Raw genomic sequence first — 12,022 nt, forward strand, 5'->3', positions numbered from 1 at the left:
TTTGTTGTGTGGTTGCCCTGCAGAGACTAAGATATTATACCCTTTGGTAAAAATTAAAAAAAAAATAGCCTGAAAAAATAAGATCAGTGAACCACACACATATTTCTTCAAATAACACAGTTCTTGTACATTGACATAAGAAAACATGATGCCTTGATTCATGGATCTGCTTTCAAAATTAAAGGGTTATTTTATTAATCTTGCAAAACTCACTTGGGGAAGGATGTTTGCAGCAAGACACAGTTCTTCTTGGACATATTGAGAGAAAGCCCGAGTTTTTCTCTTGACTATGATCTAGGACAGTCTCTTCTGTGATACTGCATGCATCATTGCTAACCTAATTCAATAGTCCTATCTACTTGGGCATTCTCTGTTTCATCCTGGGATGAAACAGTATTTACTGACAGGTATGAATAGTATTGCATGGGAGAAAATAAGGCACCAGGAGTTTCCAACTCTTCTTTTAAAACACCACTTGCTGAACGAAGGTTGAAGATTTAAAAGGAAAAACAACTTGATCCTTCTCCCAGTTCTCTAACTGATGACACTTTTAATATGTGAAAATAATATAAGAAGAAATATAATATTAGAAGTAGTTGGGTCATGATGTTAGTATCAGCCCCTAATGATAGTATAATGATGTTTCTGTATATTTCAACATACATATTGAGTTGTTGCCAACATACACGAATGGAGCAAGACTGTCTAAATATTTATGGCATGATCAATGGCTTAAATAAAAATACACTTAACCCAGCTTCTCACAATACCATATGTGACTGTCATGATACTTACCATGTTGAAAACAGTATTTATGTGCCTGTTTCTCATTCCCTGGAAATCCACTGAGGGCAGAATACTTTGTGGTTTTGTTCATTTTTGTATCCTAAAGGTCTACATAGTATCCAGCTTATGTCCTACTAAAGAGAAATTTTATGAACGTATGCCTGAATGATTAAAGTTGGAATTAATTCAACAAGCCTTTATTGAACACCTGCTATATGCTCTATATTGCAATAGGGGACACAAAGATAAATAAGTGGTTCTCTGTCCTTTGAAGCGCTGACAGTCTAAGGAGAAGAAAATATAAATAATTGTATTGTATGGTGGCAGACATGCTATGAAAGAGACCTAAGGCAGTGGTCGGCAAACTCATTAGTCAACAGAGCCAAATATCAACAGTACAACGATTGAAATTTCTTTTGAGAGCCAAAAACCCGACTTCTGCGCATAGGCCACGAAGTTTCAATCGCACTGTATGTGCGCGCCTGCACGTGGTATTTTATGGAAGAGCCACACTCAAGGGGCCAAAGAGCCGCATGTGGCTTGCGAGCCGCAGTTTGCCGACCACTGACCTAAGGGATGTTGCAGGATTACAGAGGCACTTGGAGTAACCATGATGAGCAGTACTGGGAAGGTTTCAGCAGAGGCGCTAAGAGTCTTTAGGTGGAGATGGGAAGGGAAGTTTTGATAAATATGGGAGTTTGGATGGTAGACGGAGTAACTGTAGACAAAATCTTAGACCATTGTGTCTTTGAGTAGCTAATTAGTCTGATATTGTTGGAATTACTTTTTAATTTATTTTTGGTAATGTTATGTTATAAATGTATTGGTGTCCTATTATTGATATATAGTATGAAATCATTATAAACACAAGGTATCTATCTTTTATTGAATGACAATTTCACTTTACATTTCAGTTCCAGTTACAAATGTTTGATATTGTTTGTTCCACATCCTGGGCCAACAAAGACAAGTGCTGTGAACTACCAGGCCTGGTAAGAAATCTTCTTTCATTATTGGGTCTGTTCTTCATTAAAATGTTCTAAAGTTATATTGAGTTTTCTCTGAAAATGAAATGCTATTTTGCAAAATTCATATCAGAGATAATTCATTGTGATGATAAAGAAAATGAGAAAGATGTTAAGAAGGAGGCGTGTCTGAAATTAGCAAGACACATGTATATACATGGTGGCTCTGCACAACCCCCGGTGCCAGTTACATAGTCCAGATGTTCCCAGATTTCCTTGTTCATAAAATATTTAGTGTTGGAATATTTTATGGCATCCCTAAACCAAAAGAAATACCTAACAGGTCCATTGCTGAAGTAATTAGGTCCAAACATCTTACTAAATGTTTATGTCCTAATAACTCAGTAGCCATATGAAAAAAAAATGATATGCTTATTTTATTCTTAAATAACCAAAATGACTTAATGGGATGTGTGTGCCTATTGGCAGTGTGCAATTGCTTAAATCTTGGAATCTGATGGGACATTTCCACCCTCACTTTGTTTTTCCATATTGATTTTTCTCATGGTACTTGCTACTCAACGAGCAAATGCTGAAAAACCAGATTTGCAAATACGTGACATCATCAAAACAGTATTTCAAAATCTGTTGTTGAAACTGTGAACTACTTTGAGCTGGTTGTTCATACAGAGTCCAATGGCTGTTTCTCTTGAGTTTAAAACATTTACATGCTCCTGTGACCTTGTCATGGTGTCCCAGGGCACCCTTGGTACACAGTTTTGGAATTGCTCTTATAAGCTATATAACCTATGTAATGGTACAAGAAAAATCAAACTTTTTCTTATTATTAATACCATGTGTAATTCATAAGGGTATACCTATATATATGAAAGCAGATTCATATCTTCAGAGCCTTAGATCCTGAGCTGAAATGGATGACACCATCATGGTTGTACAGTAGTCATGTCTTAATAATTAAATGTGGAGAATGGACATGGAGAAGCCATCATAAAGTCCGAGTGATTTGCCTTCTTAAGATCTTACAACAGATCACATGATCTATTGCAGGCAGTAAATTCATACCAACTATGTGTGAGAAGGAAATACTCTTTCTTCAACAAAATAAGTTTCTAAGTAGTTTCTGGGGTAGAATTTAATCAGAGACACTGTGATGCCATACATAAGTGCAGGTAGATTGGAAATTGGAAGGGCAAATGCCATGAATCCAATGGTGTGTCAAGCAAAATGTGATCACCACAAAATTCTCCAAGAGAATAAATATGACCTCCTATCTCAAAGCTTTAGGTTGATGCCATGATTTATTTTTTTCCCAAACATAGAATGTGAGCAATAGTTAAAATTGTTACAGGGAATTGATGATGTTTTAATTTAAAAAATATTTTTTTATTGATTTTAGAGAAGGAGAGGGAAAGAGACAGAAACATCAATAATGAGAGAATCATTGATTGGCTGCCTCCTACATGCCCCTTCCTGGGAGTTGAACCCGCAACCTGGGCATGTGCCCTGATGGGGGAATCAAACTGTGACCTCCTGGTTCATAGGTCGATGCTCAACCACTAAGCCATGCCGGCCCAGCTGATGATGTTTTTAAGCACTGTTTTTATTTTGTTTTGTTTGTTTTAGTATAGATGCAGTTATTTTGGTTGACTAGACCAGCAAGTTTTCTTTTATCCTTTGAAATGGGAAAAATATTGTAACACAAAGCTTGCAAGACCTTTAGTTCATAGAGTACTACTTCTCCAACTGAATTAAATAGTAAGGTGGTTTGGGGGCTATTTTTTTACAGCCACTTTTGCCTTTCTTTCTTCCCCTGGATTCCCAAACAAGTTTTTAACATCCTTTAATAATGATGATTATCAATGACTCACAAGACACCCATTCATTGTTCTTTAAAGAAAAGATTTTTGTGGTCAGGAGAAAATATTTCTGACTAATGCTCACTTTAAAGTGTCTTAAGTCCAAGTTTTTAATAGTTATGCTATTTTTTTCTTCTCAGAGGGATGAGGAAACCTGCCCAGACCTTCCACATTCCTGCTCCTGTTCTGAAACCAACAAAGGGGCTCTGGGACCAGCAGGCCCACCGGTAAGTCTCGCCTAGTTGGGCTTAAATGTTCTTTAATAATATTCATAGTTATCACTTGTTGTGTGTCTGATATACGATCTTCATAACTTGCCTAAAGAACACAGCTTGGAGGAGTTGGTCTTCAGATCCAGGTCTCTGTGCCCCCTCGAGATGATGCTCTTAATCACTATGCAAGACAACCCTCATGCTGCTGTGTATTCACAATGTTTCCTTGAAACTCCTGTGGTTTATTCTCAGTGTGAATGTTTCAAATATCGGCCCTCTACTTGTACCTGTAATATTTCCATGCCCTCGTCTTTCTCATTCTGTTTTCAAAATTTATATGTGAAGGGAGGGTTTTGGATTTTTCAGGAAAAGAATGTCATCTGAGCATGACTGGAACTTTCTACAGAAAAGGAGAGGGAGGGAAGGAGGGAGGGAGGAAGGAAGGGAGAGAGAAAAATAAAACATTTTTGTAAAATATAAAATACATAAAATTGCCCTATCTGGGTCTTTGTATTTAGCATGATAAATCTTTTGTAATATGTTTAAATGTTCATTTTTTTTGTCTAACCTGCTAAACTGGGTTAGCAGTATTTCTTTGATATAAGTATGCTACAGCTGGTGTCCGTTTAGGGAATGAGAATTACATCAGGGCAGAAGACAAAGAAAACAGGGAGAAGGTGCACAGGCCAATACAGAAGCCCGGGAGGGGTATTCTGACACCGGGCCAGTGTCTGTACCTTGGCCTGGAGGCGGCCAGCCCAGGCGGCATGTGAGCAGTAGGTAACCCACTCTGACAGCTGGCTTGCGGCGGGAAACTTCACTCCAGGTTGGCACCAACAACAACCTAACGTTCCGCGTTTCCTGAACTGAACAAAAACGAAGAGAACCTGCTGAGTGCATTTGAAATATATCCCAGCAGTTTCTCCTTTATCTTTGGCACATAGAACATTCTTTCAAGCTATGAATGTAGAACCCAAACACATTTAAAAAAAGTTTCTCGCCGAAACCGGTTTGGCTCAGTGGATAGAGCGTAGGCCTGCGGACTGAAAGGTCCCAGGTTCGATTCCGGTCAGGGGCATGTACCTTGGTTGCAGGCACATCCCCAGTGGGGGTTGTGCAAGAGGCAGCTGATCGATGTTTCTCTATCATCGTTGTTTCTAACTCTCTATCCCTCTCTCTTCCTCTCTGTGAAAAATCAATAAAATATATTAAAAAAAAAAAGTTTCTTTATCCCCAAGAAGCAAATTTGTGGTAATAGTAAAAGCATTACATTTAAATTGTAAGATTTGGTCAGTCATTGAATCACTGTGAACCTCAGTTTCCTTGTATATACAATAGCACCCACTTCTTTAACTGGTATTGTGAGGAATATACAAGACAATCATACCTAATAAAATGGTAACATGCAAATTACCATCACTCCGCTACACCCACGATTGGGCCGGCTGGAGGCGTGGGGGGCGGGACTCAGGGTGGCCGATTGGCTGGCGGTAGGAGCGGGGGGGGGGGGGGGGGGGAAGGGGGCGGGGACTCGCGAGTCCCCGACCCCCGCTCCTCCCGCCGGCTTAAACGGCGCTGCGGAAGACGCTGGTGGCGGAACTCGGGGTGGCCGATTGCGTGGCTGCCGGCACCAGTTTTCCGCCAGCAGCAGTTTTCCTCTGGCCACCCGCCCGATCGGAGCGCCTCCCCCGATCGGAGTTCCTCTAGGGGTGGCCGATCGATGTGCTGGCGGGAGGCGCTCTGATCGGCGGGTGGCCAGAGGAAAACTGCTGCTGGCAGAAAACTGGTGCCGGCAGCCAGGTGAAGGAAAAGTCTATTGCACGAAACTTCGTGCAACGGGCTCCTAGTATGTATATAAGGATTCTGTGCATTATAAAACTTTAATTAAATGTAAAGAGTTGTCTTCAGTTTAATCTGGAAATTGAAAACAATGAGTTGTTTTCAACTTTTTTTTTTTTTACCCCAAAAGTATGTCTTTGAACTTTATCAAGGCTAGCGCACATTGTTTAGTTTATTTGTTGTACCAGCTGTAAGGTATTCCATTATATAAACTACAGTTTATTGAACCATTACTGTGGAGTGTTTCCCTGTGACAGTATTATTACAGTGAACATTCTTTGTATGTCTCTTTGCAAACATAAGTGAGTGCTCTTGCAATAACACTTAGATTTGTTGGAGAAGAAGGAAGGTGCATAATGAGCTTCATGAAGAAACCCCAAATTGCTCCTTGGGGTGATTGTCCCAATATCCTCTTCCCCAAATTCTGTATGAGAGCTAGTTCCCATGCATTTCACCAAGACCCTTTGATGTTGCCAAATATGAGTGCCTTCCTTTATCTGATGATTGTAAAACCCTGTGTCATTGTTATTTTGTTTTAAATGTCATTAATTTAATTTTAATAGGACTATCCCTCCATGCTAGTGAGATGAAGCAGTTTTTCATGTCTCTTAGCCATTTGGATTTTTTCCTATATAAATTACCTGTTTATAAACTTTGCTAGGTTTTTGCTATACAGGCTTTTTTTCCTCACTGATTTATAAGTGGTTTTATGTATTGTGAACACTAACCGTTAATTAACAACTAGAGACCTGGTGCACGAAATTCGTGCACTCAAGCGGTGGGGGGGGTAGTCCCTCAGTCTGGCCAGCACCCTCTCGCAGTCCAGGAGCCCTCAGGGGTTGTCTAACTGCCACGGAGGCAGGAGAGGCTCCCGCCACCACTACTGCGCTCACCAGCTGTGAGCCCGGCTCAGGGCTTCTGGCTGAGTGGTGCTCCCCCTGTGAGAGCACACTGACCACCAGGGGGCAGCTCCTGCATTGAGCGTCTGCCCCTGGTGGTCAGTGCGCATCATAGTGACTGGTTTTTCTGCCATTCGGTCGATTTTATTGTATAGGATACGGTTTGCAAATATCTTCTCCTGTCCCATGGATTGTTTGTTGTTTATGAGAACTTACACTGTCTAGAAATTTTAATTCTATGTAGACAAATCTAATATTTCTGTGAGCTATTGTTTATATTTTCATTTATTGCTCCTTTTAGTCATGATTTACTTAGAAATGCCTTTTTAAATTTTCAATTATGTGTGCAACTTTTATCTTTTTCTTATTGATGTATTAATTTTATTGTACTTTATCAGGGAAGATAGTCTGTATAGTACCAATTCTTTGATATCTGTTGATTCTTTGATATTTGTTTTGTGGCCTTTTGTCAAGTTTTACAGAGTTTCCCTATAGGTTTTAGGAGAATGTGTTCCCTAATTGTGAAGTTCAGAATTTTAGATATAAAATCCAGTAAATGAAATTGTAAATTTGCATTGTTAGAATCTTCTTTATCTGCATTTATTTTTTATCTTTTGATTAAGATATAGGTGTTTAAAATCTTCCACTCTAATTGTCAAATTCTGTTTGTAATTTCACAATATATATAACCTTTGGGTGTTTCTCCGAGAGAGTGTTGATAGTAAATTTTCAGATTTTGTTCATCTGAAAATGCTTTTATTTCCCATGTTATCAAAGGATAGTTTTGATGGTCGTCACAAAGATTGCTAATTGTCCCCCGTCCCATATTCATTGCCACTGCTTCTTTTCAAAAAGTAGAATCCCATGAGTTTTAGCCAAGCACATGGGCATTCTGCTAGGGACTAGATTTCTTAGCATCTGTCACCTTAGGACTAAGTTCTGACCAATGAGAGAGAAGGTATATGAAGTCACCCTGGATATTGTTTTTAAATGAAAACCAAAGGCCCTTCCTAACCAACCTCACCCTTCCCCACAGACTAGAATGGGGACATGTGGTAATGAGGCCACTTTGATAAGCAACATTCTGGGACACAGCAGAACAATAAGATGTTGGGAATCAAGATTTCACACTGCCTTACATGGTAAAGCTACTCTGCTATGCTGGACCAGTTCTCAGCTCAGATTTTAACAAAGGAGAATAATAAACTTCCTATCTTGCTTAAAATGTTTAATATTGACCTCAAAGCACTCAGACAAGTTTCCAAACTAATAAACTTGGAGTACAATTCTAGATTAACAATTATTTTCTCTGAGCACTTCGTAGATGCTATTACACCATTTTATAGCTCCAATTGTTGCCATTGAAAAGTCAACTGTCAGTCAAATTAATGATTGTCCTGTGAGAAAGAAATCTTTTCTCTCTGGTTCTTTTCAAGACCCCTTTAGTAATCTGAAGTTTCACTACAATATTGATGTTGTTTGCCATTTTGGAAAATTTGGGACTTCAGGAATTTGAATACCAATGTTCTTATTCATTTTGGAGTTTTCTTAGTCACTGCCTCTTTGAATATTGTCTCTCTGCTGTAATCTCTATTAGGTTTTTTTCTGAAATTCCAACTAGATGGACTTTATAACTTATAATGTTATTCTCATGTCTTTTAAACTTTTTAATTTATTATCTACTTTGCATCTCCAGGCTTCATTATGTGTAATTTCTTTTAAATTTATCTTCTGGTATACTCTATTTCTAGCTATGATTTAATATGCCATTTAATTTAGCCATTGTGTTTATGATTTTTGATTGTTATCTTTAGTATATCTAGAAGTTATATTTGGTTCCTTTTAAACCTTCTTGTCATTTGTACAGTCTCTTCTTCTTTTGTAACACTTTCAAGACTATTTTTCTTTATTATATTAAACTATAGGCCCGGTGCACGAAATTCATGCACGGGGGGTGTGTGTCCCTCAGCCCAGCCTGCACCCTCTCCAATTTGGGACCCCTCTGGTGGGATCGGGCCTAAATGGGCAGTTGGACATCCCTCTCACAATCCAGCACTGCTGGCTCCCAACCGCTCGCCTGCCTGATTGCCCCTAACCGCTTCTGCCTGCCAGCCTGATCACCCCCTAAGCACTCCCCTGCCATCCTGATTGACACCTAACTGCTCCCCTGCTGGCCTGATTGCCTCCAACTGCCCTCCCCTGCAGACCTGGTCCCCCCCAACTGCCCTCCCCTGCAGGCCTGGTTGCCCTCAACTGTCCTCCCCTGCAGGCCTCGTCCCCCCCAACTGCCTTCCCCTGCAGGCCTGTGACCCCCCAAACTGTACTTCCCTGCAGGCCTGGTTGCCCCCAACTTTCCTCCTCTGCTGGCTCAGTCACCCCTAACTGCCCTCCCCTGCAGGCCTGGTCCCCCCCAACTGCCTTCCCCTGCAGGCCTGGTCCCCCCAACTGCCTTCCCCTGCAGGCCTGTGACCCCCCAAACTGTACTTCCCTGCAGGCCTGGTTGCCCCCAACTTTCCTCCTCTGCTGGCTCGGTCACCCCTAACTGCCCTCCCCTGCAGGCCTGGTTGCCCCCAACTTTCCTCCTCTGCTGGCTCAGTCACCCCTAACTGCCCTCCCCTGCAGGCCTGGTCCCCCCCAACTGCCTTCCCCTGCAGGCCTGGGACCCCCCCAACTGTACTCCCCTGCAGGCCTGGTTGCCCCCAACTTTCCTCCTCTGCTGGCTCGGTCACCCCTAACTGCCCTCCTCTGAAGGCCTGATCCCTCCCAACTGCCCTCCCCTGCTGGCCTGATCGCCCACAACTGCCCTCCCCTGCTGGCCATCTTGTGGCAGCCATCTTGTGTCCACATGGGGGTGGCCATCTTATGTGTTGGAGTGATGGTCAATTTGCATATTACCTCTTCATTATATAGGATTTTGGTGTATATTCTTTACCTTATAATTTTAAAATCCACAGTGTATGTGGTTCTGATTCTGCTGTTTCTTTTCCTGATGATTTTACTCATGCTGTCTTGTTTCCATGTATATTTTGTGATTTTTTTGGTTTTGTGTATTTGACTTCATGTTATTTGAAACTTTGTCTCTGGGACTGTTTTGAGCCTATGTTTCAAACACATTCCTCCAGAGAGTATCTGTGCCTGCTTCTGCTAAACTCCTGACTATACAACCAACTGGAAACCACCTTAGGTTTAACTTTGGAGTTTTGTTTGATCCTCACAAGCAGTGCGAATTCTAGTCCCTAGATTGTATAAGAATCAGCTGCTGGGTAGCAATTCTTAGGGGAGATAGTTCCTCCTCCTTCCATAGCTAAAGTGAAAACAACATTGTGGTTATCCACCTGCTGGTGGGCTATTTTCATTTCTAGCTCATTCAGAGTGCAGCCTTCCAAGTTCTTCAACGTTAATGAATGTTTCATATTCTACCTTCCCCCACCAATCATAGACCCAAGTTCATACTTCATTGCCCTGTGTGGGCTATAAAATACAAGCTTTGCAGTAAACCTCAACCATCTTCCCAATCTTTCCCCCGGGCAGTCTCAGTGCACATGCCTGCTGCTCTGGTTTTTTTGTTTCTTCTTCATTCTTGGTCCTTAAAGATCCAGTTCTTAATTACAATCATGTTTATTTTATTTTAAAAGGCATCAATAAGCTCTTTTTAGCTGGAGGCTTTTCAAGTTTTCATTTGCAATACTGCTGGAACAAGTTATAAGATATTTACATATGACCTAAGAGTCAAACTTTGTAATGAGAAGAAAGCAGCAGAGAAGTAAAAGGAGAGGGTTGAGCTCTGACTTGTTGAGAAAAACAAAGCATGTAAAATGAAGAAAGGCTATTGACATTTTAAAATATTTAAAGTATAATAAACTATTTAAGAAATAGTATTTCAAGCAGTATGTAGTAAACCCTGGGCAATGACTAACATAGTTGTGATTATCTTCTCATTCAAGAATTTATACAGTAGTATTATGTGCCAATAAAACTGTAAAGAGCTGTAGAGAGACATGAAAGAGCCATATTCTCTTTGCCTGGACTAATCCTTCCTTATTAAAAGATGGAATCCTATATCCACAAATATTTATTGAATTCTTATCATGTGCTCAGTGATGAGGGTCAGGGTTAAGATGGCAAACAAGTTAGAAATGTAAAATGGTCCCTAGCTTTTAGACATGGTGTCTCTGGAAGGAATATCTGGGAGTCAGCTAGTCACAATCATTTAAGATGTGCAAACAGAATTAAAGATTTGGCCAGACTAGGACTATTACTTGGGATGCAGTGGGCTTGCTGCAAGCAACAGAAAATTTGACTAGCACAGTGGTGAATCCCATTAGGACATTTGGACATTTATTGTTTGCTCAGCAAAAGATTTAGAGGAGGCTGATCCCTAGGGAAAGGAGACAGCTCACCAACTTCATTAAGGACCCAGATCGTTCCAGCTTTCCAATTTGCTTTTCTTTGGCTTGTTGCTTCTTGATCAAATTGGCTGCAACTGGCTAATATGTCCGTTCCTAGTTGCGAGAAGGCTGGGAAAGTAAATCTCTTTTTTAGCCTTTACAGCAGGCGTCCTCAAACTACGGCCCGCAGGCCATATGCGGGTGTTTTTGCCGTTTTGTTTTTTTACTTCAAAATAAGATATGTGCAGTGTGCATAGGAATTTGTTCATAGTTTTTTTTAAACTATAATCCGGCCCTCCAACGGTCTGAGGGACAGTGAACTGGCCCCCTGTTTAAAAAGTTTGAGGACCCCTGCTTTACAGTATGAGAAATAAAATGGAAAGAAGTCAGGAAAGACTCTTTGGTAGCCAGCCAACAATGTCTGACTCACTGAGGGGAAATATTTGCATTATCTGTAACAGTTAAGGATGTAGTATCCAAATATATGAAGAATTCCTGCACATTAAAGAGAAAAAGACATGCAATCCAGTAGAAAACTAAGCATATATGTATAAATATATGCTTAGTTTTCTACTGGATTGCATGTCTTTCTCCAAGTTGCATTGAGAGAAAATGCAAATGGACAAGCATTATGAAAAGATGCTCAGTCATAGTAGCTTTAAGGGAAATAAAAATTAAAATAAGAATAAGGAATTATTTTTACCAATAAGTTTGGTAAAAATGTAAAGTTTTACAACATCATGTACTATGGGTTAGAGAACTAAGGACCCTCTTAAACTCTTGGCAAATGGCATAGCTTTCTTTGGAGCACAATTTGATAATGTATTTGCATATTCATTAAATTTTATTTATAGTTGTACTGTCTTACAACTGTCTTAAAAATGCTGTCTTAAATGTTAGCATTTTTACTTACTAGTAAATATTAACATTTCTATTTAAGGAGTGTTTAGGGATATTATTTGCATTATTGTTTAAACAGCAAAAATTTGTGGGGGAACCTCCTACATTTCCAATAGTGGAAGAATAGTTAAAGTGTTATTATGCATCCTTCCATGG

The 12,022-nt window shown here is 40.2% G+C and overlaps 1 protein-coding gene across 4 annotated transcripts in view; it reads left to right on the plus strand.

Annotated features, from left to right (window-relative positions):
* Positions 1 to 12,022, plus strand: part of COL14A1 (collagen type XIV alpha 1 chain) — a 183,273-nt gene that overhangs the window by 119,365 nt on the left and 51,886 nt on the right. For all 4 annotated transcript variants that reach the window (XM_079796342.1, XM_079796344.1, XM_079796345.1 and 1 more), the window contains exons 35-36: positions 1,701 to 1,778; positions 3,769 to 3,855. In XM_079796342.1, coding sequence (XP_079652468.1) covers positions 1,701 to 1,778; positions 3,769 to 3,855 — 165 coding nt within the window. The remainder of the gene's footprint in view (positions 1 to 1,700; positions 1,779 to 3,768; positions 3,856 to 12,022) is intronic.

Source organism: Cnephaeus nilssonii (genome assembly GCF_951640355.1).
Source record: "Cnephaeus nilssonii genome assembly, chromosome: 18".
Taxonomy (NCBI): Eukaryota; Metazoa; Chordata; class Mammalia; order Chiroptera; family Vespertilionidae; genus Cnephaeus; species Cnephaeus nilssonii.